Source organism: Ambystoma mexicanum, chromosome 2p (assembly GCF_040938575.1).
Source record: "Ambystoma mexicanum isolate Mex_15411 chromosome 2p, UKY_AmexF1_1, whole genome shotgun sequence".
NCBI classification, from domain to species: Eukaryota; Metazoa; Chordata; class Amphibia; order Caudata; family Ambystomatidae; genus Ambystoma; species Ambystoma mexicanum.
In genome coordinates this window covers 1,131,078,061-1,131,105,998 of record NC_090923.1, presented here as the reverse complement: position 1 = coordinate 1,131,105,998, position 27,938 = coordinate 1,131,078,061, and the positions used below count along the sequence as shown (strand labels likewise).

The following is a 27,938-nucleotide window of genomic DNA, read 5'->3' as shown; positions in this document are numbered from 1 at the left end:
CTGCTAACCTGAAGACCCTAGGAGGGTATAAGAGAAAGCACAAAAGAAACTGCAACCAAAGCCAAGCAGGACAATGGCCCACGTGGGGCTGATAACCCAAAAACCCCATAAGTGGTTAAGAGAAGCTGCAAGAGGTACTGCAACCAAAGCAGGATCAAGCAGGCCCATAGCCCAAATGGGGCTGACAATCCGAAGACCCCAGGAAAGTATAAGAGAAACCACAACTAAAGCAGGGTAAGAAGGTTCGTAGCCAAAAAACCCAGGTGGGGGTAAAAAGACGCAAGAAGTATCACAACAAAAGCGAGGCAAAGCAGGCCCATTGCCCAGACGGGGCTAATAATATAACCCAGGAAGGGTTGAGAGGAAACTAATCAAAACCAGAAACCAAGTGGGGCTAAGCAAGCCTCTAGCCTACTAGAGGCCGAAAACAGGACTATTCGAACAGGAATAAGAGATATTTTCTAAATACTGATCGCTACAGATCAGAGGAACACATTATGTTCAATATAGCCCAGAGAAGGGAGGTAAAGCAAGAACTACTTGGAATAGCTGATACAGCCACCACTGTCACAAAAGAACAGCATGACATGTTTTCTTTCTTTTGTTGTTTGTTCATGCAACCACTAGGCCAAGAGCTGGAAGAGACTGTTGTGAAGACCTTTTTTGTTTGTTTCCAGACAAGACTTCTTTTGTGAACTCTTTGGGGGGGGGGGGGGGGGGGAGAATCAGAAAACCAGTCACCACTGAGTAAAGCCAGGGGGAGAGCAACACTAATCTAAGGACCACTTAGATTTATTTTCTTTCTTTCTCTCTTTCTAGGATAGATGTGAGGACAGTTCAGGTTTTGGACAGAGTTTATTTATTCAACAAGCAGCAGTTTGTTGGTAATGGCAGGGCTTAGAGAAGGTTTCTTATTTCCATTTCAAATGAAAGTGGTATTTAACATCTCCTCTTGTCAGTCTCCCATATCTCACTTACCAGAACTGACATAGAAAGGGTTTGCTGTCCACCTGGAATCTTCATCCTCCACTGTGTTTTTGCAGACTTAACATTGTTTAATAGCAGGCAGGTAAGTAGAGGATAGTGACCAAACAACAAGGTTGGTTGCACTAATGGGTATGCTGCAACTTAAGTGAATGACAGGAAAGACTAAAATAACAAGTGCCATAAGTAAACGGCAAAGGCACAGGAGTGTTTGTACCAGTGGCCCTACCACCTTTTCCATTATTTCCCATAAACCCAAAGTCACAATATATGTACAGTTTTTCCATCTTTATTTAATTTCTTTTATCAAAACATCTCAATCAAGTGAACATTCTATAAGATGACAAAAGGACATAGGGAAGATAGAAGAAAAATATACAACTACTCAATCACCCACCCCCACCCACACCCCCACCCCGACCCAGACCCAGACCCACACCCACAACCAGGAACATGCGAGTGCTGCAGCAGTAGGGAATTCCGCCCTTCCATAATGGAGAAAGCCCTGAGAACGAAGCCTTTCATTATGGGAGACAGCCCTGAGGAGGAGGACTTGCATGATGGGAGTTAGCCCTGCACAGGAGGACTCTTATGGTCAAGACCATCCTGTGCTGAAATCTCCAAAAATGGAAACTCTCAGCAGCAGGCCTTATATGAAAGGCAGCCATGGAAAGCAGATCTTCCAACAACCACGACAGACCTTATGCAGGATGCCTCAAACAAAGGAAGCAGCGATGCACAAGGGGCTTCCAACAAAGGAGACATCCCTGGGCAGGCAGACAGTGCCACCAAAATGGATACAGCTCTGGATGGAAATAGACCAGTGATGCAGACTGCCTTCAAAGACTGAGAAAGGCATGGCAGGGTTTATGCCCCTATCCAAATGTCATATATACCATGCCCAGCACCTCTGGCAGGCAATAAGAAGTGGTAGGGAAGAAGGGGTTTAATACCAGTTTATATGGCCATCCTGCAGCAATCACCCAGCAGGTTTAGGCACACTGAGAAGTGTTTTACCTGGGCAACGTAGCTCCTAGGAGGAAGAGATGGAAGATGTAGAGCTGATGGCAACCCAGCACTTAGTGCATATAAGCCACTCAAATGTCACCAGTGTACGCTCAGACGGAGAGAGCATTTGGGGTGGGAGCTCTGTACATGTGTCATGGACATCTCATGTCTTTGCTGTCCATACCAAGGCTTCCATGGTCTTTCATCAATATAAAGACCAAAATAAAAAAGCTGAATTTACATTTTATACTGAAATCTATTTAGAATAATCCAGCACAAAGAACTAAAAAATAGTTCTGGAGAGGGCTACTTAGCATTGTCCCCACACAAACCCTCGTCCAAACAGATAACATATGGAAAGGCTGGTAATCCGAAACTGCACCCGCTGAGGCTACCTCAGCAATGATGTATTCTGCAATGCAGCCAATTGACACTTTGGCGTCACCCTACATGCATAAAGGCGACAGCAAAACACCTGGCCAACAACCTTTTATTTTGGTCCTTCAAAATTCCAGACATGCCATTCTGTCCATAGGACAGGCAACCTCTGGAATGTCATAAAAGGTTATGGGCAGACCAACAACCCAAGGCTGCAGAGGGAGCTAGGCAAGAGAAGCCAGGATGGTGGGTCTGAGGTGGAAGCCAAAAGAAGGACGTTACAAGATGAGCCAGCACACCTGACGGAATGCCAATTAGTACTACTTTGCCCCCACTGCATGTGCCCTTCTGATGCACGCACACACTGGGATGATCATTGTAGTGCAATCCTTTATAAAGAAATCGATGCTTGTGCATCCAACCTATGAAGGGAATTGGGCTGTGAGGGTTCAGGGGAGGGAGGATGGTAGCAAGTAGTGAAAGCAGTGTATACTGAGCAAGCACAGAGGCCCATCCTTTAGATTACAGCAGGGGTGGGACCGGAAGGGAGGTCTTAAAAGGTAGGCAGCTTTGTTCGGACTGGGGTATTCATTCTGACAAGTAAAAGATCACTGGCCCATTAAGGTAATCTGCGATCTGTAACTGACCCAAAAAATAACAATTACAAATCTCTGATAACTTTTGCTTGAAGATGGCGATTACTTTAAATAAAAGGAAGACAATGAAAGTGCCCGTGTATGGTATTCAGAAGGAAAGAGTGGAAAAGATATAGTCATCACATTATAATAGCGACCATACTGCCTTAAATTACTTGTTACAAGAATAATAGGCTGGCTGGTTATCAGAAAACTGGTCACTGTGATTTTAACTTCACTGGAATCTGCAGCCTTACAGGACACGAATATTCCTGTGGCAATCAGTGGGGAAGGAGGAATTGTGCAAGTGTGTTTTTAGGGCTTCACGAAAGGGGAGCAAGACTATAAAGGTGAGAACAAAGTTACTAATCAGATGCTGTCACACAGTACAGGATGGGATAGGCAGACGCCCAAAATCCTTCAACATCAATGACTATCTGTATTGGGCCCCAACTATCTCAATGGAGGGGGTGGGCGGTGGGGGGGGGAAGGTTGCGTCCCAAGGTACATGAATGACCAAGTTTAAAAAGACAACACATTTGGACATGATTAGCTCTCCAAGCCTTTGGGGAGAAAGGTTTTGAGGTGAAATATTCATCAACAGTTAAAATAAAATGTTCTTTGATGGCACAATGATGTTCGTGGTCAATAGAAAAGCACAGGGTAACCAGTGAAGAGTTCTCAACTTCCACCAAAAAAATGCTGCTGCCTTCCAAAAGATGTTCAAGTTTTGAGGCATAGTTGCTGTCCTGTCGCAAACAGCCTTGTGGTACAGTGATGGGTCCAAACGCTTACATTACGACACCCACAGGGCAGAGTAAGAAGGGAATATTGTGATCAGGTAGATGAAAAGCCAGGACTGAGGTCGTAGGGACTGAAGTGGAAAGCTGAAGCCAGAACTTGTTCTTCAGTTTGGTTACAGCATTTGGTTCCAAAGGGTTTGTGTATGGGATGGAATTAATGTATTATGCAGTCCCTCACAACCCTGGCAACAGGCATCTAAACCAAGGGAGCCATCCTTTTGTGGTAGAAAGTCACACCTCTTTCGGATGCATCAGTGCTAAAATCTAAATGAACAAAGTATGAATAAACAGCAAAGACTGCATCCCTCAAATATTTGAGCACAGAGGGGAGGAAGGGGGCATTAAAAATATTTAATGCCATCATTGCTGGTCGCAGTTCAAAATTAGGATGCAAATGTTGCAAATTACTACAGCTGGCATATTTGGATAAAGCCAGGTAAGAGGAAGCTATGCTAATGCTGAGAGTGAAGGGCACAATGATCACAGGCAAGGGGAAAAGGGCAGCCTTGATGGAATTGCAGGGTCAGGGGAGAATTATGAGCTCAAAGGAGAAAAGTGGACAGCGTCAAAGGAATTAAGAGCTAAAAATCAAACATTGGGTGATAAACGGGCTTTAAAAAAAATAATCACGTTCTCTTCCCCACTGCATCTTGTTTGGGGCAGGAAGGATCAAGTATCAAAGCAAATTAGTGCCTACAGAGATTATGCCCCCATGTTTCAGAGGCTGGTAAACCTAAATCTCCAAAGGTGATCACACACATTTGCTGGTCCCTCTATACTGGAAAGGAGCATGTGGGTAGTGGGGTGCGGTTTTCGGCTACATCCATTTCAGACCCCTCCCTTAAGGCCATATCATTTAATCCCACATTCCACTTAACTCCAATTCCCTACTGGAGCTGTGCAAAATGTTTGCAAACTGCTAGTCCTCAGCCCCAATCACCAGTGCATGAGAGATAGCTTGTCCACTTTCTTCTTCCTGCATCAGTTTCATATTATGATGATCTGAAATGTGTCCATCTGATACCAGACTTTCATGATCAGTTTTGCGACTTAGCCCCCACCCAGTTGCCCAGGTGCCAAGGTGATCGAGTCATGCCCCCCGTTGCAGGGGTGGAAGGTGAAAGGGGGCGGCTTTCGTTGCATTATCGTAGGGTGATACTCCAGTCTTCAGCGATCTTCACTGCTGGCTTTCGAATGGTTAACACAGAGGTTTCAGCATCAAAATGGAAATCCAGAGGTCTCTCTTTTCCATCTGTGGGAGGAAAGGAAAAATAATCAGCTGGAGATGGTACAGCGAAAAAAAGAGGGGAGGAGGATGTGAGCAAGTGAAGCAATTATTGCCATGATTAATACAGACATAGTCAATATGGACTTTTTCCCTTCATACTAAGGAGAATGTACTCCAGGCCAAGGAGTAGACTGGAGCACCGTTCCACAGCACAGGTCTATTGTAAAGAAATGTTGACGCTCACATGAGACCTCTGTTCCACCCATAACTATGACCTACCCTCTAAATGTACCAGACGGACTGCAGAGCTCCAGTGTCATACTCTCGATCTATGTCATAGAACAGGCTTAGACAGTAGGAATCTCAAGTTGCCCATGTGGAAAAAGTGGCCAAAGAGGAATAACTATGGACTAAGAGTACAATAGCAGCTACTGGGAGTAGAACATAAAGGTACATGACTGAATATATAGTTAACCAGCATTGGCATTTTTCATAGATTAACATGCAGCTTGCACCTTCCCATTGATGACCAGTGACTATATGGGCTCAGAATTTGAGTTAGCAGTGCAGAGGTGCACTTACGCGGGCCTTACCTTAGATTGTGGGAGATCCACCCCACAAAGAATTGCATGTACAGCTCCTCATATATGAAATCTGCTGTGATGCAGTTTAATTAATAAGGACTCCCAGGCTGACACATGGAAATATGTAAACCAGCATATTAATCTTTTGAAAAGCTCCCAGTGCTTGAGAACTAGCAGTAACCAACTGATTTTCAACAGCATCAACTCCATAAAGAAGCCATTACTTGCTTGCACAGAATACCATGCAATATTATCAGGGAGGAGGATATAGGGATGCTTCCTCTCAGTAGGAATGTCTCGTGTTAAATCAACATTCACCGACTAGTGCATCTTGGCACTGTACAGACTAGTTGCACAAGGAAATGAAAGAACTAGAATAGAAGCGTTTTAAGGGCACAACGAAATGCCAGATGATCATGCAATGCTCAGAGGGATAGAGGAAGGGTGTTCCAGCAGCGAGCAGCGGCCACAGAGAAGGAGCGGCCACCAACACAGGAGCGCTTAAAACGAGGAACGGAGATGAGATCGATCAAAAAGAGGAGCAGAGGCAGCACAACAAGACATATGGTGACCAATTGACCTGTAGGTACACAGGTCCAGACTGGTAGAAGGCCCGGTGAACAATGCACAGGGCGTTTAAAATCAACCCGCTTGGCCACCGGAAGCCAGTGAAGCAAGGTAAGGAGACAGAAGGCTGAAGAAAGGCAGGGGTGGACACGGCTATCATGGCTGCAGCGTTCTGCAGTTGTTGGAGAAGGTAAACTGGCGGAAGCAGGTAAAGTGCGTTAAAATAATCAAGAGAGCCAGAAGCAAGGGCGGACACCACCAAAGTGTGATGGTGGGGAGGCAGATGAGGGAGGACATGCCGAAGGGTACACAGTTTGAAGTGGACAGCCTGCACTCACCTGGGGCTCCATGGACAGTGAGGCGGACAGCTTAACCCCCAGGCCCTCAAATACTTGGTTGGGAGAAGGAAGGGGACCCAATTCAGATGGCCAGAAGTCAGTAGACCAAATTGAGGCATCAGTGGCCGACCCAATCAGAAGCAACTCAGTTGTATCACTGTTGAGACAGAGCCAGTTGTCAGACATCCAGGCGTGGATGGCTAGCAGGCAGGCGCGGCAGAACGGAGGAAGTGGAGGGGAGAGAGAAGTTGATGCGCACCAAGACCTGAGTGTCATCTGCATAGAAATAGCAATTGAAACCCAAAAGAGTGAATACCTTTAACTAAAGGTTGAAAATACACATTGAAAAGAAGAAGGGAGAGCAGATCCTTGAGGACCACAATTGATGGGTATAGCAGAAGACTTAAATGGAGAAAGAAAAAGGGATTGAGCGGTCAGAGAGAAGAACAAAACCAGTTCAGGACCGAGTCAGCAATGACTGCTGAGGCGAGCCTGTCCACCAAGATGGTGTGGTCGACTACGTAATGCAGCTGAGAAATCTAATATCAGTGCACTGACACCACCCAGATCGGTGATCTGTTGGCGACAGACTAAAACTGACTTGGTGACCCGAATGGTGCAAAAGCCAGACTGAAAAGGGTCGAGGAACCCAGAGTTCTCATGAAAGGAGCGCAGTTGAGGGGTGACTAAAGACTCCAGAGGTTTCATGGGAAATATAAGCAAAGCGATGGGCTGGAAATTGGACAAAAGGAGAGGATCTAAGTGAGGTTTTCTAAGTAGTGAAATAACCAGAGAGTGCTTCAGAATAGGGGAATCCAGCTAGAAGCGAAAGAGAAATTGACAGCCAAAAGTCAGAGCGGGATCAATAGATGGGATGACCTCTTTAAAAATGGCAGGAGGGCTAGCGTCAGCCGATATACTGATTTAGGACCCTGGGTGGCCAGAATGATGTCAGGCACATGGAAGCCAGGAAAGTTATCTCAGACCATGGCTGGAGCAGAAGGATTCTGTGGAGGGGCAGTTGCGGGGGGGGGGGGGGGGGGGACACCAAGGTACGAGATCTTCTGATGGATGACAGCAATATTATCTTGAAAGATAGATAAGGAGTCACACAACACTTGGGAGGGTACAACCAGATTTGAAGGAGCTACTGAGGAGAGGCAATATACCAATTACAACAGCTCACAGGGCGGGTTAACTGCTAAAGTGACCCGCAAGGTGTAAGGGGTGCATTTTGCATTCATGATGGCACAGTAGGAGCTATGCCACTTGCGTTCCGCCTGCTGGCGAAGAAGGCAGATAGCTCAGGTGTAAACCACGTTTCAAAAGGCCGACTCAGGCTTAACTGGCCTGAGGGGAGCCAGTAGATCTGCTGTAGAGGTCAGGGCGGCGGAGAAAGATGTTGGGGGACTGCAGGAAGCCAGAAAACTGTTGATATTAGAAGAGGCACCAGCCCTAGGAACAGTAAATAACGGGGTAGGACCGGCAAGGTGTTTGCAGGGGGCACATTAAACGTAAACGGGATGATCATGTGATCCGGCAATCAGCAGCAAGGAATAAAGGGAGAACAAGGCAGGAGAAGCAAACAAGAGGGGGGGGGGGCGGAAGAGGCGTGAAGCCAAGTCTCCGTGACACATACTAAGTCGGGAGAGTTCATGAAGGAGTTTGTATCATGGCAGCCGGTAGAGAGCACGCACTGAAAAGGAAACATCTGACAGCGAATGCAGCCGCGGGGGAGGGCAGCAGGGGCGTCCTTACCAGAAAAAGCCCAATTGGCAGGGAGGAGAGTATTCAGTGGTGCCAATTAAAAGAAATCCTTTCGGAGTACCTCAGCCAAGGGTTGAATAGGGGCGCCGTCAAAACTCTGTAGCATGGACAAGTGTAGATTGCACTGGACTTCAGCATGGGCAGGACGCTTTCGCTGCGCCTCCTTGGGGGGAGCAAAAATGAATTATCGCCAGGAGCCAAACGGCTTCCGTTAGAGATCAGCCGTGAGGAAAAGACTAGAGCTGTGTGCGGGGATGAAAGCAAATTGGAAGCAGCCCCGGAGGTAATGCGTGAGGCCAGACAGGAGCGGCTACAAGGAATGTAATTAAATTAAAACAATGCAAACAAATACACTATTAAAATAAGGAACACGTTACTTACCTGTAACTGTTCTCCAGCATGGGTCTGTCATGGATTCACATGCTCATGAATATTCCCTGTCGTCAGGCTGGGAATCCTCGGTAAAGAAAAAATCAGCATCAGTTTCGTTCCTGATCTGTCTTTCTTAGTAGTAACCAATCACTGGACTCTGGGTCATACTGCCCCCAGCCAATGACTGCCCTCTCCCTAAGCCCCACCGCTGGCAGCAATCCTCAGATTTGGTAGCACGTAAAGTGGCAGTATGACCAAGTGAAGAGACGCAGAGGGGTAGGAGGGAGGGTTCGAATGTGAATCCATGCCAGACCCATGCTGGAGAACAACAGTTACAGGTAAGTAACTTGTTCCTTCTCCAGCATGGGGTCTGGCATGGATTCACATGTTCATGAATATAAGAATACATAGCAGTACACACATGCGCAACCACGGGAGGTGGCAAGGCTCAACATTAAGCAACTCTTACCACCTCACCAGGCCCACCTTCAGGTGAGCAGGTTGCGCAACACTGCTTGGCTGACTCTAGACTCCTCCCTGGAATCCCGGTCGACGCAGTAGAATTTCGTGAAGGTGTGCATCGACCTCCACGTAGCAGCCCTGCAGATGTCCAGCAGGGGCACACCAGACAAGAACGCCGTAGGAGCAGCGATCGCTCTGGTCGAATGGGCTCTCGGACAGCCGGGCAACGGTCGGTTTGCCAACTGATGACAGTGCATGATGCAGCCGGAGAGCCATCTGGAAATGGAAGCCTTTGAGAGGGCCTTCCCTTGGTTCACAGGTCCAAAGTTCACAAAAATCTGTGATGTCTTCCGAAAACTCTTTGTGCGGTCCACGTAGAACTTCAGCGCTCTAGCTACATCCAGCAAGTGCAAAGTCCTCTCGGCCGGCAATGAAGGCGACGGGAAGAAAACTGGCAACACCAAGGGCTGGTTGAGGTGAAGTCTGACGGCACCTTGGGCTTGAAGGAGGGGTGCGTCCTCAGCACCAACCTCATCTCGTGGAAAGTCAAGTATGGAGGCTTGCAGGATAGGGTCTTGATCTCTCCCAGCCGATGATGGCTACAAGGAACGCTGTTTTCCACGACAGGAACTTCAACGGTGCCGAATGCAGAGGCACGAATGGAGGCCCCATGAGCCTGGTCAGCACCACGTTGAGCTCCCACGCGGGGGCCGGAGCCTTCATCGGCAGGAACGATCGGAACAGACCTTTCATAAATTCTTTCACCAGGCGATGAGACCACAGGTATGACCGTCCTGCAGTCCTGGTGTATCGGGAAATCGCTGCCAGATGTATCTTGATGGAAGCGTGAGCCAGTCCAGCCTTGGCCAGCAACAGTAGGTACGGCAGCACTTGAGGGGCCGTAATCCATAGAGGGTTAATCATCTGTGCAGAGACAGAGAACCTCCTCCACTTGTGTCCGTAGCACTTCAGAGTTGAGGACACCCTGGCCTTTGCAAGAACCTCTCTGCAGTCCGCCGGGATATCGTATCCTCCAAACTCTAGTGCTGCAGGAGCCAGGCCTGCAAGTTCAGCGACTCCCGGTCGTGATGAAGGATGGCCCCTCCTTCTCTGGAGAGAAGATCTGCGTCCGTCGACAGTTTGACTGGTGGGGATGCTGACAAGTCCAGAAGGTCCGGGAACCAGATCTGTCTCGGCCACGCCGGTGCGACGAGTATCATCCTGCACCGGGATCTCTTGAGTTGGTTGAGTCGCAGTAGCAGCGGCAATGGAGGGAACGCATACAGGAACAGGCCGTCCCAGGGGAACGAGAAAGCATCGCCCTTGCTCCTCGGCTGGGGAAACCTGCTGGCGAACCTCTGGCACTTGGAGTTTGTCGCCGTCGCAAACAGGTTGATCTGGGGTTTGCCCCATTGTTGGAAGAGTCGATCCACTTGGTCCTGACGCAGTTCCCACTCGTGGCACAAGCGCAGCTCCCTGCTAAGTGAGTCGGCAATGGTGTTCTTTATCCCTGCTAGATGAAAGGGTACCAGAAACATCCCCTGGGCAACGGCCCAATGCCACAGATCCTGGGCTTCCTTGGATAGGGCTGGGGATCTGGTTCCTCCCTGCTTCCAGATGTAGAACATTGTGGTGGAGTTGTCGGTGAAGATCCTCACCACCTTGCCCCTGAGGGAAGGGAGAAACGACCTGAGGGCCCAGAACAGAGCTCAGAGTTCCAGGATGTTGATGTGGAGTGGCCTCTTCTCTGGGAGCCAAAGGCCTCTCGCGTGATGATCTCCGGTGTGCACTCCCCACCCTTCCAGGGAGGCATCCGTCGCCTGGTGTGCTGGGGTCTAAAAGTCCGTGGCCCGCCGCGAGATGCGCACGGGCGCCCCACCACCGAATTGCTTGGCGGAAAACTTCGTTGAGCGGGATCTTGTGCTCGAAACTGCCCGCCGCTTGCATCTAACGGGCGTCGAGAAACTCCTGTAGGGGACGCATCCGAAGCCTGCATAGGCGCACCAGGTAGATGCATGAGGACATCATCCCGAGAAGGAACTTGTTGGACCTCACCCTGACCACGTCTGTGGACAGCAGACACTGCACCTTGCCCAGGATGGCCTTCGTCCTTTCCTCCGACGGCGAGGCCAATCGCGCCACTGTATCGAGCTTGGCTCCCAGAAACAGTGCGACCTGCGACGGAACCAGGTGGGATTTGGGGAAGTTGATGGAGAATCCCAGGTCCGTGAGGAGCTGGACGGTCTTCGCTGTGTACTCGACGGCGAGTTCCCTTGTTCTTGCTCGGATGAGCCAATCTTCCAGGTAGGGGTAGACGTGGATCCCCTGCAGGTGCAGCCGCACCGCCACTGGTGCCAGGCACTTGGTGAATACCCTGGGCGCCGACTTCAATCCGAATGGGAGTGCCTTGAACTGGTAGTGCCGTCTTTGGACTACGAACATGAGAAACTTTCCGGGTCCTTTTAGTATGGGGATGTGAAAGTATGCATCCTTCAAATCCAACGACGATAGGAAGTCGCCCTCCTCCAGCTGGCCCAGCACGTGCTGGAGGGTGACCATCCGGAACCTCTGTGCCTTGATGTATTTGTTTAATCGACGCAGGTCCAGGATGGGACGCCATCCTCCTGTCTTCTTTCTGGCGAGGAAGTATCTTGAGTACACCCCGGAGCCTCTTTGGGACAAGCTTGATGGCTCCTTTCTTGAGCATTGCCCTTACTTCTAATAGGAGTTGAGGGATGTGGTTTTCCTTCCTGGCCACGGGAGGAATGCGGGGGCACTTTAGAAATTCCAGAGTGTGCCCACGGGCCAGGGCATCCAGCACCAATGGTCGGTGGAGATGGACTCCCACATGCTGACAAACTTTGCCAGCGGGCCTCCCACCGGGGTGCTCAGGTGGGGGCCCGACGCCATGGCCGATTCAGTCTTGCTTGGCAATGGCCTTGCCGCCTTGGCTTCCCTGGCGACGACGGCGAGATCCACCTGATTTGCCTCGTCCTCTGTAGGCCTCTTGCGACGAGGAGCGGGCCGCCTGCCGGTACGCCGAGGAGCCACCGCTGAATCCTTTGGAGGCGCCTTGCTCGCCTCTGGAGTTCCGAAAGGGCGGCCGTCGTTGCTGCAAAACTCCCAAGGCCTGAGCCGTCTGTGTCGGTCTTGATGTCCTGAAGGGACTCATCCACTGCTTTTCCAAACAGGTTGTTCCCGTCGAAGGGCATGTCCAAAATTCTGGTTTGCACGTGTTGGTGGAAATCTGTTGCCTTGAGCCACCCCCGTCGTCGAAGGCAAACGCTGTTGCCCAATTGGCGGAAACCGGTGTCGGCAATGTCCGTGGCCACCGATATGGCATGGTCCGATGCCACCTCGCCTTCCTGTAGGATCGCCAAGGCCTCTGCCCTCTTGTCGTCCGGTAGGAAGTCCAATTGGGAGGCGAGCTTGTATCACAACTCCCTGTTGTAGCGGGCCACAATCGCTAGGGCGTTGGCTGCCTTAATCGTTGCCGCCGCAGACGAGATGACTCGTCGTCCCATGGCGTCCAGTTTCTTTCCCTCGTCGTCCGGTGGGGAAGTTGAAGTCGACACCGCCGCCGCTTTCTTCTTGGCCGCTGCCGAGACGACCAAATCCGGGGTCGGCTGTGCCCTAAGGCACAAAGGGGCGGCATTGGGGACCCAGTACTTCTTCTCGTACCGGTCCCTCTTGGCAGGCGTTGTGGACTGGTTCTTCAGAAGAGCAAGTCCCTCGTCCCAGATGTCATCCAGCAACGGCACCGCGAAGACCGTCTTACTCTTGGTGTCGCGCCGTTGGAAGAGGAAGCCTTCCTTCTGCTCTTCGGGGCAGAGCTGGAAAAGCTCAGATGCCCTGGCAATCATGGCGTGGAAGGAGCCAATTTTGTCGGGCGGGGAGGCCCGAGGTGGTGGTGATGGGAGTTCCATCCCGTCACGCCGTCGTCCTCATCATCCGTCCCTGTCGTGGCCGTATCTGTTCCCGTGTCGTCTCCAGGGACAGGGGAAGGAGATAAAGGCTGAGAGGGCCGTGAGGGCTGGAAGGGCGGGGGTGGATGAAATCTCCTCCTCTGGTTTGGAGGGCTTCCCGACAGGACCGGTTCCGCCGGGTCGTCTGTTGGGGGTAGGGGCAATCTCGTCCTTGTCTCCGTGCATAAGGTTTGGATTGCCATTAAAATGGCCACCGAGTTGTCCTGTGGCTCAGGTTGCGACGGGCTCGATGGTTGCTCCTCCTCCACGGGAACCTCGTTGGCGCCCGCGTCGCTCTCTTCGTCCTCCTCATCAGGATTCCTCCCGTGGGACAGGACCTCCTCCAGTTCTTGTCGAGGCCCTCCAAGACTTCGCCCAACTCCTCCTCGGAGGCTGTATCCGTGTCCGTAACGGCCACCCCCCCCCTCTTTTTCCACCGGGGTCTTCTCGATGGGCTGAAAAAGAGGATTCCCTTTGCGGTGGCAGGGAAACTCTGGGCCCTGAGGTCACCTCCACTGGGGTAGCCTCCACAGGCTTCTCCAGGGCCGTCGCGACTACCTTGATAGAGGCCTTAGCCGGGTGAATCAAGGCCTTCCCCACCTTGTGCGTGCTTGAGGCCTTCACCTTGGGAGGAGAGTCACTGCCTCGCTCCCCCTCACCTGGTTCCTTCGAGATCGACCGGGGCCTCTCCAGAAGCTTAGCCGAGTTCTCGGATTTCCTCTTCCCCGAGCCAGAGCGTTGGCTCGTGGTTGATGGCGCCGGTGAAGGTGCGCTCTGCCTGGCAGCCGAGGAGCCCGACCGTTCGGCGCTCCCGGTGCCCGCGGACTCGCGGTGCTTTGCCTTTTGTTGGGTCACTGGAGCGCCCTCACAGGACTTAGAAGACCGCTCGGGCTGCTTCTTCTCACCTGCTGGGCTCTTTCCTTCAAGCCAGTTGGCGAGCCGGGTCCGACGATCCCGCACAGTCCGATCCATCATGTTAATGCAAAACGCACAGCCCTTCTCCACGTGCGTTTTGTCTTTGTGAAGGCAGTAGAGGCATCTAGAATGCTCGTCCTCGAACACATTCTGTAAACCGCATCCAGGGCAGTTCCTAAACAGCTTGGATCCGGGTGTCGAGCTTCCCTTTTCCTGGGCCATGTCCATGAGGTAGGCCTCAAACCTCTGGAATCCTCCAAGAAGCGTAACTCGATGAAAACTTCACCCTTGAGGGGCGTAGAAAATTCTGAAACGGGTCCCCGTTGATCAGAAGTAGAAACGGTGGAGCTTGAGGCTCGATTGACCGAAAAAAAAGAGAGAAAACTCTTTGAAAAAACGCAAAACGCAGTAAAAGCTCGAGAGCTATAGCACGAGGACTCCCAACACTTGAACATGCGGTAAAAATCGGAGGATAGCTGTCAGGGGCGGGGCTTAGGGAGAGGGCAGTCATTGGCTGGGGGTAGTATGACCCAAAGACCAGTGATTGGTTACTACTAAGGAAGACAGATCAGAAACGAAACTGATACTGATTTTTTCTTTACCGAGGATTCCCATCCTGACGACGGGGAATATTCATGAGCATGTTAATCCATGCCAAAACCCATGCTGGAGAAATGTAAATTATTAGAAGCAAGATGAGTGGAGAAATAAAAGTGAAAACTGGCACGCATTCAAACACCATTGTTGCAGAAGCAGCGACCTCTTCAAGGAAACCAATTAAAATGTAAATGTACAAAATGTAAGCAAAAAGCACTATATAGCGGGAGGGAGTGGTGCAGAGCAACCACATCCAGATAGTCATAAAAACTGCCTGCCATCTTGCATGTCTGCTATTGTATCAGGTTAGTAATTTTGGTAGAAGATACAAAAAGGAAGGAGAATGATTCATAGCTTGGTAATAGGGTTGCCACAAGCTTTCCCAGGTTCGCCCAATGGTAGAAAATGGATGAGCAGTGACCGGAAACTGTTCAGATGGCAACAGGTTGGTTAAGATCCATGATGAACTTGGGTGTCCCCTTTTCAGTGGTTTTTCAGTGCTGAAAACAATGTAATCTGTTTCAGTGTTTTCCTATTTTACACCCTCCCAACAAAAAATGGAACTACATCAAAAACCCAAATACAAAAGCCCACTTGTTCGCTTCTTGTAATTCGAGCCTTTTCAGATTTCGGTTGTTTGCCCACCGATGGGCATTTGATGTGCGCAGAGGACACCCCTACAGCCCATAATGCCAAACTAGGAGAGCGGGGGACACCCATGCAACCCCGGCTCCCCTTGTTCGGTATTATGGAATTTGGTCTTTTATAGCAGGCCGAATGCGCACCAAGTGTGCATTCCACCTTTTTCCCACCCACTATTTTGGGTGATACCCACAGAAAATATCAGACAACTGTTTTTCCAGTATACAAAAAAGAATTGTGTTTTTTGCTGCGTGACATGTTGAAGCAACAAAGTGATAGTGTATAGAAAGTCAACTTGGAGCGAATATTTTCCATACAATAAAAATACTGATTGTATTTTAAGCATAACTTTGACACTAGTTTCACACTCCCAATTTGCTCATATTCTTTTAATTAACAGAAAACTCATGGATCTGGTTTTCTGTGGGGTTTTTTTGTCAGCTGACAGCCTGCAGAAAAAAAAGAAGAGTAGGTGAGCCTTTCCTTAAACACAGGATGTGGCTGCGTGATGTAAAAAAAAAAAAAGAAAACTACAAAGCCCTAGGTGTGTAGTAGGGGAATAGAGGGCTGGTGACTACTTGTGCGATGCTTCGGTGGTAGGGTTGTCTGGAAAAGGAGGACATCAGTTTTGCTACAGTACAAGTAAAGGGTGTGAAGCAATGAAAGGCAAAGGAAGATCACAGGCAATATTTGCAGCTATGGTTATCCGTGATCCTGAAAAACGTAAAAAAAAAGCTGCGTTAGGCACACATCAATCAGGGAGTGTTCCTTGAAGGCTCCTTTTAAAACTAACTGCTTCAGATTTCTCCCCCTGTTAACCAGTTAACATTGCATCAAATGGAAAGAACAAATATAGCCAGAAGACATGACGAATTATAAGTTACTGACCTAGTGACTAACGTACTCTTAGTCCATAGACCCCTTTCCTCCATACTGTATGGGCGTCCCTTACAAGGGACAGGAGACAGAACCTTTTTCACCAGAAAAATCTTCTTCCCCTTTAAATTTAGAGGCGCGCCGGCCAGGGAGCTTGCGCAGCCCTGACTCCACCCTCCGGCGCCACACCTCAGTCCTCATTGACGCGTCGACAATAGATTTAACATTGCCTAATGACACCAGTATTAGGGGGGTGGGGGGAGGTTGGTGGGTCGTATGAAGGAAAGGGTTGGAGGAAAAAAGTGCCCTCCGGTGAGTTCCTGTAAGCCCCAATGGCTGCAAGGTATGTTCGGCAGGTACCTGTACGCCCAAATGAGCGAGGTGCGCCGAAAAGGAGAGCATGTCGTCCAAATTGCAGGCCAAGGGGTAAATTCCATTGGAGTCTGCCCAATGGCAGAATCTGGTCCATTTGCTTTTGTACTGGGCCCTGGTGGCCTTGCTCCATACGCCCTGTATTATTTCCAGATTAGCCTGTGAGAGGCTGAGGTGCTGCAGCGTTACCTGCTCAGGTACCACGCTGTGACAGCTAGTTTCTGTGGCGAGGGGTTGGATGACCCTGCCCCCCTGTTGCGCCAGAAGATGTGCTGGGCCCGTCGGGAGGTGAATCGGAGGCACCTCAGAGTTGCTCAGCAGCCCCGAAAACCGTGGCCTGGCCGGCCACCATGGGGCTATTAGAATGATTTTGAGTTGGCGAGACTCCTTGATCTTGCAAATCACTCTGAACCAGTGGAGTGGGCGGGAAGGCGCAAGCCTTCATGCTGTTCCACTGAAGCCGAAATGCGTTGCCCAGGGAGCAGGGGCCCTGTCCCTGCCAGGAGGCGAACTGAGGGCACTTCTTGTGCCAGGTGGCAAAGAGATCCACCAGGGTATGACCCCATCTGTTGAAGATCTCCTGAATGACTGGGTCGTTTAGCTGCCACTCGTAATTGTCCGCTCCCAACCTGCTGAGCCTGTCAGCCTCCAGGTTGGCTTCCCCCGGGAGGTGGACTGCCGTTAGGTAGATGTCGTTTTCCAGGGCCCACTCCCACATGCTGATAACCAGTCTGCACAGAGGAGGGGATCTTGTGCCTCCCTGCTTGTTGACGTAGTACATGCTGGTCAAGTTGTATGTCTGGATGAGGACAACCTTGCCCGAGAAGTGGTAGGAATGCTCCGAGCGCTAGCCAGATGGCGTTCAGCTCCTGTCGAGTCCAGGTGCCGTGGACCAAGAGATCGTCCAGGGTGGCACCCCAGCCCTCGAGCGAGGAGTCTGGTGATGGTGGCCTGCGGGGTGGGCGGCTGAAAGGGCTTGCCCGTCCACAGGTTGCAGTCCCTGGACTACTATGTTAGGTCCAGGTGGAGAGATGGAGGAACGTTGATCCTCTCGGATTGAGAGCCCAGCTCCTGGTTCCATGAGGCCACGAAGTGCAGCTGAATCCTCCTCATCCTCAGATAATAGGACCGCCGCCAAAAGACCCAGGAGATGCTGGTACCACCAAGCCGAGTAAACCTCTTTGCTGAGGAAGTGGGCGGTAGCCCTCTCGACGGCCAAGATCTTGTCCTCCAACGGAAATACCTTCTCGGAGCACATGTCCCAGATGAGGCCCAAGAATGTCACTCTGCATGGGCTGCAGCTGCGACTTCTTGAGATTGAGCGAGAAGCCCAGATCGTGCAGCGTGTTCATAAGGGCATGGGAAGAGTGGTGAACCGCTTACGGAGATGTAGCCCTGACGAGACAGTCGTCGACGTATGGGTAGATGTGGAGGCCCTGCGCTCTGCGGAGGGTAGCTACTCTATTCATGAGCCTGGTAAAGACTCTGGGTGCCGAGTTGAGGCCAAAAGGAAGGACCTTGTATTGAAAATGGTAGCCCATGATCCTGAACTGAAGGAAAGAACAATGGGGCTGCCAAATCGGGTCCTGTCCTTCAGATCAAGGGGGCACATCCAGTCTCCCTTGTACAATGTCTCCACTATTAAAGTTGGCGTAACCATCTTGAATTTCTGCAGGGATAAGGAGAGGTTGAGGGTGGAAAGTTCCAGCATAACTCTCAGGCCCGCCTGGTTCTTCTGAATGGCGAAAATCCTGGCGTAAAAGCCCAAGCCTTGCTGGGACTTACTCCACTGCCTGGCTCTCTACGAGCGACCGGATCTCTGCCAGAAGAGTTGCTGTCCCAACTTGAGGGAGTGGAGGAGAGGCTGGGATGGGTAGGCAGTACCCCGTGGATACTACAGAGAGGATCCAGGGGTATGAGAAATTCTGGCGCCAGAAAGGTGCATGGAGAGCAAGCCTGCCCCCCCCACTGGAGACGCGTGGACCCGAAGGGACGTGTCATGCCTTCTTTCCCTCTGAGGCCGTTGCGTAGGGGGGGGGGGGGGACTGGAAAAAGCGCTTACTCCACCCCCCCACACCCCTTTTGTTGCTTGCGCTGGTTCTGAGACGGCGAGCGGTCAGGCTGCCTAGATCTCTGTTCCTGGAAGCTGTGAAACCCTCCATACGTACGCCCCCTGTCGGAGCGCTGCTGTGACTGTGTGTACGACTTGGGCGTGGTCTTTGTCAAGATGGTCAAAAGACTTGGCCGTTTGTGAGCTGTTTTTCTTCTTGTCCAACTCTTAGTCCGTGGTGGAGTGGAAGAGGTCCCACCCCACCCCCTCGAACTGCAGATCCAATATGCGTCCCTGGACATCCGGGTTGAATTTCGTTGCCCGAGCCAGGCTGTCCTCATGTCCGTGGCGATACAGATGGCACGGCCAGAGGAGTCAATATGGTCCACGGCGGATTCCATGAGGTCCTGCGCCACCAGCTTGGCCTCAGCCAGTCCCGCCTTAAAATGTGATTGGCTCTGCGTAGGGAGTTCCGGGAGGAAGTTCACAATTTCCCGTCATAACCTTTGTTTAGCGGCAGCCAGCATGGCACCAGCATTGGCCCGACGAAGATGCAAGGACGTGTTGGAATACAGCTTCTTCCCATACGCCTCCAAGATCTTCTCCTCCTTGCCTAGTAGCGTCGCTGCTGTGGAGGTTGATGACGACTGAGGCTTAGAGTATAGTCATGCTGCAGCGATCACAGAGGAGTGTGGCTGTGGGTGGGCCGATAGCAGGAGTGTATCCCCCTTCATCTGCCTGTACTTGGCGTCGATTGACTGGCTGGACCGAGTGGGGCTTGAGCCAACCCTTCTTGGTCAGGGAGACTAGATCGGTTTGCAGTGGAATCCCCGTTTTGGCAGTGGGGCGTCGCTTGAGGACTTCAGCCAGAACCCCCTCTGCCAGCTGTTCAACCTCGGGTTGGGGTAGGCCCAGGTACTCCGCCAGCCCTGCAAGATGTTTGAGGAAGGCCCTGGCTGAGGATGACGTGTCCGGCTTCTCCTCCTCATCCGTACCCTGTGGATCAGGAGGATCCTGTGGAGGAGTAGCTGGAGCCGGAGGCTGGGGTACAGTGCCACGGCTGGAGGATGAGGCTGGTACGGAACTGCCTGAGGGGCCAGAAGTAGCGTAGGGAGGACCTCCCTGATGGCGTCCTTGAGGATAACCCCCCATCTGAGGTGACTTCATGAGCCCCAGGAACCTCGCGAAGAACCCCTCTTCACTGGCTGGAGAGTTGGTAGGGGGTACTGACGGCGTAGCCGGGTGCTGCTGGAGCCGCTGCATACCCAGCCCGTATGGACGCAGTGGGAAGCTGCCCTGCGCATAAGAAGGATAGGCTGTAGGCCACGTACCTGGTTATGGCTATTCCTTAACCAGTTCTTTGCCAAACTCCTGGAATGGCGTTGGACGGGTGCCTCCATCTGGCGCAGCGGGCATCTTGTCGAGCTGCCTGCCAAGTGTTGCTCGGCTCGCTGGGCCCAGCCTCCTCCAAGACTCTTGCGTGTGGATCACTAGGCCTACCCGGCTCCTCGGGCCTAGACCCGGTAGGTGTGACACCCTCCACACGGGGGTCGGTAGAGCTGCGTTTAGGCCCCCCCTCGGACATATTGCCAGTACTAGGGCGTAGCCCATCGCCATAATGTCAGCACATGGGCGGATCCCCTCGGATGACAATCCGATACAAGAACCTTCCGATCCCTCAACACTGCCACCGGGAGTATCCAAGGATCCCTCGGCCCGAAGGCCGGTAGCTGCAGCAGCCTCGGTGCACGTGCTGGTACAAGGACCTGAACGGTCCCTCCCATGCGGGAGAGTCCTTGGGAAGGTGTCTCCTTTGCGGGGTGCGATGGAAAATAGCAGCCCTACCTTGGGCCTGGCTCAGTGTTTCACAAAGTTCTTCAGGTCCTCTGGAGGCGACTTCTGGAAGAGCTCCCTCCAGCTGGCTAGTCTGTTCTTCAGCGATTTCAATGACAGCGACCCACACGCTGTACAAGCTTGCCAACCGTGGTCTGGGTCAAGACAACATAGGCAGAGGGCATGGGGGTCTGAAGTTGGGAAGAGCTTGTTGCAGGATGGACACCTTCTGAACCCTGTGGAAGTCGACATGCACCGGGGAGGAGGGGGGTGACGCCTGAGGACAGAGTACCTAAATAATAAGAAAGACAAAAAAAGACAAAGAAGTAGTATCCACGCCTGGAATTACATTGCCAAAGCCAAACCCTGGAGCGCTGGTGAATTCGGCCGGTTCCCGTCGATGCAGAAAAGGGGACCGAGGTGTGGCGATTGACCACCACGCAAGACGGATCGACGACCGAGCCGAGGCCCACTACACACCCTGTCAAGAAAATTACCGAGCAGCAGAGATGGATAGAGGATTTCTATCAAGATGAGGAATCCGCGGGAGAAAACCAATCCATTGAATTATCATTATTGTGCTTCATCCCCTATCCCAACACTTCTGGACCTTTTCCTTTTAATCCTGAATGAGTGGAGCCATTTTCCACTCACTCAATCTTATGGACTCTCTTTTGGAACTCTATTCTTTGTAAATCTACCTTTACTATGGAGTCTGTCTGCTCCATTGCTCTTAAAGGTACCCATCTATGTTTTACTACTGCAGCACACAGTTCCTTATGGGCAGTGTTGCTGGGGACAGCTAGTGTCCTCCTTTAGGGTTCTTTTTCTATATCCTTAAGCAAACTATCTCTCCCAAAACTGTATAGTCAGAGATTGGCACACACCACCTTCAGAGGAGTGCCAAAGGAATACTTAGTATCCCCCTTCTCTCTGCTCCTTTGACTTTTTGTCACATAGACAATCACCTAGGTATGGCTGGTGGCAGTTGACATGTTATACCATCTATTGTGGGTTTTTTTTATACCGCAGGCTATGTGCATAGTCTCGGTAGCGCAAAATAGAGGCACCCAAGTAACAACTTGGGTCCTCTCTTCTTTTATTGCCATAACTAGCTTCGTCGTTAGCCCTTCTACCATTCTGGGAGGGGGAGGTCTTTGTGTGTGTTTTGCCTTTGGCGGGTACCAGTAGATATCCCCGCCTAGTCTCCAGAGTGTCTGGGCAGGCAGGAAGTGGGGGAGGTGTCTTCCAACCCCATGCCCTTTGTCTGCCAGAGTCCCTGAATAGGACCAGCTCCCAAATGGGGTCTGGCTTTCCTGATTGGACAGCCAAACGCCCCTTTCTGTAAAATGCTGAGAGGGGAGTGTGTGCTTGAACTGTATAAAAGGTGAGGCTTCTGGAGTGTAAAGCAAGTCGACCACAGGAAACAGAAGTAACAGGCAAAGACGACTAGAGAAGCCTACAGATGCTTTGCAAGACTGAAGCGACCACTGCTGTCCTGACCCTGTTTTCTAAGCAACAGAGTACTTCCGAAGAGAACGACTCCTTCCCTTTGGCTGATGGGAACAACCAGTCCAAAAACTAACTTTGAAACGCGCCATCTCCCGAGGTCCTAAGAGCTTCCAGAGCTGCAAAACCCCAATACCATGAGACCAGCTGCCCATTTCGAGTGCATTGTCATGGAAAGACCGAATCCGTCCAAATCTGTGCTGAGCCTGTAAGGATACTCCAGAGATCTGATCCAACTCGCCCAGAACCCCCTCACCAGAGTGTGGGACTGCAGGAAGCGAAGAAGATTTACCAGGTGATCTGTGTTCTTTGTTGGTGCTGCTGAAAAGGTGCCAAAACCGCAGTGTGAACCAAGAAGTTGAGTCGTGCTACAGGTCGTCTTTCGAGACTGCTGCTGGGAGACACCGTCCATTGTCCTGCCCTTCGTAACCAGACCAAGGAATCCGGAGGTCAGTTCCAGACCTGCCACATCGCACAGAAGTTAAAACAAATCCTTTCTTCAAACCAAAGTTACTGTGGGGAAAAAGGGATTGCTTACCTGATTGTTAGAAGTCTCTCCAGAGCATTGGAGTGCACGTAGAGGTGTCCAGGGCAACCCCTCGCACCTCTGACCCGAGCTACTGATTGTGTCCCCTTCCCAAGTCTGTTTTTAGGTCTCTTTTGTTAGTTAACTTGCTAGTTGAATAACTTTAGAAACTGGAAGAGATCCACAGGAACTCTTCATCATTTGCTGTTTGACAAGACTTCAAGCCCTCTCTGAACTGCCTTTAGCTAGGGTTGCATTTTTGGACTTAAGACATGCCAGGCGAAGAAACCGTCTCTAGAAACTTGCACTAAGCTCATGTTGCACTAAACACTTATTTTCCTCCCTTTAAGTGACTTTTCTATATGTGTTTGCAGAGTAAATGAATTACTGTATGACCTGTTGAAAACCACATGAGTGCGCAATTACCGATAATACTATAACCTTGTCTTTTCCCTTTCTAACGTTGATACAATTGCAACAGAAAAACGCCAAAGTGGCCTTTGAAGTGTGTTATCTAGTATTACTGAGTGTTCTACCGTAAACATCTAAAGTGTTTAACGTGATTCTGGTGTAAATATATATCTTTTATATAAATATATGTGTAAGTGCTTCTTTGCTGTGCTTGTCTAAGATTCAGCTTAAGATAAGCCGGACTGCCCTGCCACACTACCAAGGTCCTGAGCTAGTACAGACTGATACTAAGAGTTGGGGGATCTACAAACCACTGGGATAGCTTACTAAAGTCTTACAGCCAGTAGGACTTTAGGAAAACTCCCCTAACAGTCCCTCTCACATTTCACGTTCTTCTTGGGTCTCGCCGGTAGCTCTGCAGATGCAGTCTTATCACCTTTCTTCTGTGTCTGCAGCTTTGGCTGCAGACCTTTTACAAAGGAGGCTACCCCACCAGTGGCCTTCTCGTGGTCCCCCTGGCCCTTGGCTCCACAGCTTCTTGGGGTCGTCTGCTGGCGCCCTGCCTCTCCTGCAGAATGCGCCTCCTCACACACAGGAATACCTACTGGTCTCTTCCCCTTTTATACACCTGCAACCACTTGACCGGTTGCAGGTGCAAGTGCCAAATTACAATTGCCTGGTTGAAATTAGTGGAGAAGTTGAGATATGCCTGACCTTTACAATACTCTGCAGACCTCTTCCTCGTCTCAGTACTAGAGTGGTGAAATAGCTTACTAGTGTTCACTACTCTTAGTAGCCTCTTCCTTGTCCCAGTACCACAGTGGTTTGAATGAGGGGTATCCCTACCAAATATCCCCATCAAAAATATTGCCGTACATATGGCCGTTTGTCTCACCATAGGCAATATTTATGGGGGGGGGGTATTTTGTGGGAGCGTGGGTTGCGGGGGTGTCCCCTGCAGGGTCCATGGGTCAATATCACAGCAAAAATATGGCAATATTTTTGTATTGCAATATTTTTGCGGGGATATTAACACATGCAACCGAATGAGGGGAAATAATGGAAAATTATTTACAATAGCGCATGAAGGCTGAGAGAGGATGAGGTTGATCTTCAGAAGGGAGAGGGGGATACCATGTCTCACCTGTGGATATCCTCTTCCCAATCCTCAAGGACCCTCTACCCAGGCGATCCTCCCTCGCTTCTCCACCCCCAGGGTCAAGATCCAAAAGCGATGGCCTTTCCCTGGTCACCGGAAAAGAGGATCCAAGGGGAGTAGGTGTGAGGATACCGTTAAGCAAAGTTTGTGTGCAGTACACTTTGGGACCACTACACACAACTAGGACTAGAGGTGTAACCAAGTTTTGGTATAAGTCTGTACTACACAGTTTTGTGGCAGCGCTGCTGAGCAGTCAGGCGTATCTCAAGAGGGAATGTGAGCTGTAAGGATTTTACACAGTGGTCTATAATTACAAGTATTCAAATAGACACTTATACTCAAGGTTTCTTGGTAAAACACTTATTAATTTATTTCACAGTCATTTATAAAAAACATTCACTAGAAGGAGGCAATCTATATCACACAAAAATATACTTCAGTACTTCACAATATCAGGTTCTGAGGCATTTAAAATACTTTGAAGGAGGAGCAACATGGCATTCAGAGCATTTGAAGTAGGAGCAAAAAGGCATACTTTAATAAAACGAATATTAGTTACTCTAAAACAGTGCAAGTCATTCGAGTTCCCCAGAGGAGTTGATTCAATGCAATAGGTTAGACCAAAGTCAATGGGCTAAAGTCTTGTATAGGATAAAGCAGTTCTGGAAGTTAAACGGAAAAGTCTTTGCCAAAGTTCTCAGAAGTAGGTCGTAAAAAAAAAAAAAGATTCATATGTTGTGCCACAAGCTGAATAGGCCTGCAAGTTGCCAAAGTTTCAAGTACTTTCGCAGTGAGAGGCAAGTTCTCTTGGTCGGGTTTTCACAGTACCTTACAATAAAGAAAAAGATGCAGCTGAAGATGTCTGTTCCTGGCAGTACCTGCAGATCTTGCTGTTCCTGAGCCACAGTGGTGGGGTCAAGAGGGAGGATGTCGGGAGACTCCTGCACTGCACTGGGACTGGTCAAAAATCTGGCAAAGGCAAATCTTAGATTCCAGTAGCTGTAGTCAAGCACACACACTGGTGTCCTTCTACCTGGCTATTCGGTTTCCTGCAGCACTCTGAGGAAAATACAACCAGCTCTGAGAATGGTATCCAGGTGGTTTACGAGTTGATTGGTCCCACCAACTCAAAGGGAGAAGTCGTCCTTGAAGGATTTCTCTGTCGAGATGAACTTGCCGATTCAGACCTGCAGCAGGGCTTCACCGGGCAAACCAACGGTCCAGGAGTTGTAGCATCAGTCCAATTCCATTTCGCCTTCGGTTCTTTCGTTCCAGTGATCGACTCTGCCTTCCAAGCCAAGAGACTCACCTTTTAAACAGTTTTCTTCCATTCATTCAAGCCTAGCTGCCACTCACCCAGCAGGATGGCTGTCCTTGCCGGACAGTCAGCCAGCCAATCACGCCAGAGTGCATTTGGGTCTCCTAGGAGACTAAGCACAGGGAGTTTCGGGCACCTCCCTCACTTCCTGCCCACCCCAGACACTCGGGCCCCAGAAGCGGTCTTCAGTCCTGAAGCCCTCCAAAGGCATAGGAACAAAGGGACCAAACCTGGTTTGGCGCGCAGAGACAAACTCTAGAAGGACCTTTCCAAAAATAAATGGCGAAAAAAGAAGACCGGGAACGGTTTAAACAAAGGGGACTCAGACGCCATCTTGAAAAACATGGCTTCCGCGATTTAACGCTACCGGTGATCGTGGTTGGGCAAAATGATGGTAGTTTGTTGTAAAACAAAGCCACCAGGCATTTCAAGAGGAAAGGGTAGCATTTGACTGCTACATGAGTGTCTAGACATAAGGGATACTAGGTAACCCCCTCCAGCACTCTATGGTAAGATAGTGTGTGCTGGGTATAGGAATTTGGAAAGACTAGTAAGTCAATTTCACTCTACTTTCTCTGGGAAACAGTAGTTTATCCCTGGGACAGCCCAAAAGGCTTCCCTGTGTCACTGCACTGAGGATGCTGTGTGACGCACATGAAATGATGATGCCTATGGAGTTGTCTAAAACTCCATAAATCAAAGAAATAAACACAGAAAGCAAACATAATTAAAAAGTCCCAAAGTCCAGCAAAAAGAGCTGGGGGTCTCTAAGGTAGAGAGGAATTAGCACATTAGGAGAATTCTCCCTAACGGATACCCTCAGGTTACTCACATTTGTCAATCTCATAACTTTCAAATTGTTGGCGCGGTCATCGAAATGCCTTGCGGTCCACACTTGGTTTAGGCTGACGCACCGATTGTGGGTAGCGCCTTTGGCCCTGTTCGCGCTTACGTGGCAGAGCTCTGCTGCTTGCTTCCCACTCTGGACTGCTCAGACGTCTCTCCAGTTTCCCTCGTGGCTCTGCAACTGAATTCCTGCTTCCCCTTCAGGTCCCGGTAAGGATAACGCGCCTCTCCGAGCTGCCGGCTGACCAGGAACTCTCACGGCTCCTAGCGTCTGCACGGCACGTCCTGCTTGTGCAACATGAGTCTCCTCCTCTGCTGGCGATCTCCACGGCTCTGCCATACTGGCTCGTGCCTCAAGCATTCGCATGCCTCTGCCGAAGATATGTCTTTTCCTGAACCATTTCTCAGTTTGGTTGCCATTTTTTAAATGTCCTGAGCACAGGTGTTTTCACCACACTAGCAAGCTCTTGGAGCTTGAGGCTCCTGTGGCCTTTCACCAATTCCTTCATCCTCCTCATCTCAGTACCTAGGTGATTGTGGGAGTTGGCATCCATTGATGTCCCTTGATGCACATCATTTGGAGAATCTCTCTCAGGGATTCCACATGAAATATGGTGCAATCCTCTCTAAACAAGACGGGGGTGGATGGTGAATCTATTAATGCTGAAAGGTGGCCATGCATTAAAGAGCTTATTATCCGCAACCTTATCTCATGTACAAATGTCCTGGAATTCTACACCTGGGTTGACTCATTGGATATGAGAGTACCACATGTATACATTGAAAGAGCAGACAACTCTTGTCAAATTGATCAGAGCACTACTAGGGTTAATCAACACAGTCAGACAAATCTGAGACCCCCTTCTGTGGGAACTCTGAACTAGAGAAACCGTTGAATCTCAGGAAAAGCCAAGCTGCCTGGCCATGAGCTCAGTGGTGAAACCCCACCCCCAACCCCAAATGTTGTTAGTCCATGCCTCATGAAACTAGTTGGATCAGTAGTTACTTCTAAATCTAGCCAGGATGTTTCAAAACCAAAAGATATTCGTATTGGGAAGTCCCTAATGCCCAAGGTTAATAAGAAAATGAGGGAGCTTCTTATGGACCCATGAAACATCTTAATTACCCATGTGGAGAAATCGCACGGTCCTGAGCCTAGGGAGGCGCTTAGGAACAAAGTTCAGGCATGGTTGCATCAACGAATGGGGCAAAAACCCAGATATATCAGAACCTAGGACCTGAGGTTCCTGCGCAGGGTGCAAGTTAACACCTAATGTACTAAGAGTAAAACAGATTGTATTATAGGGTGCAGTCAAAGAAATTTCCACTGGATGTTCCATTTTGCGGCTTTTTAATTTCCTCACTGAGGCCTGTGGGCATGTTGCACTTGATAAGAAATAAATCAAAGACCAGTTCCACATGAAGGGGACTTTTTGTGCGAAGTGCAGTCCCCCCCCCCCACAGGTGTGGATTCCATGGCAAACAACCCCAAGGAAGATCAGAGGAGATCCCAATTATGAGAACCAGAGGTTGGTGGAAGAACCAGAGGATTCAGCAAAGCAGGACCACTTCCAATGCAAGTCCATTGGAAATGCAATTGAGAGTCTCCTCTTAAGGATCTCTACCCCGGACCAGAGGGACCCTCAAGGTAAGAATCTCGAATAATCGTAGACCCCAGGACCCAGAGTCATGCACTCCCAGTGGCAGTTTTGGTGAAACTGCTCTAGTACAGCGAAAGAAGCCAGGTAAGTACAGGCTTCTTTTGAAGGTGCTGTTTACAGGATCTGTTGCCC

General features: G+C 50.2%; 1 protein-coding gene across 2 annotated transcripts in view; it reads right to left on the bottom strand.

The window, feature by feature from the left end:
* Positions 1 to 1,257: 1,257 nt before the first annotated feature.
* Positions 1,258 to 27,938, bottom strand: part of GANAB (glucosidase II alpha subunit) — a 919,668-nt gene continuing 892,987 nt past the window's right edge. For both annotated transcript variants that reach the window (XM_069645184.1, XM_069645185.1), the window contains one exon: positions 1,258 to 5,060. In XM_069645184.1, coding sequence (XP_069501285.1) covers positions 4,951 to 5,060 — 110 coding nt within the window. In that variant the 3' untranslated portion in view covers positions 1,258 to 4,950. The remainder of the gene's footprint in view (positions 5,061 to 27,938) is intronic.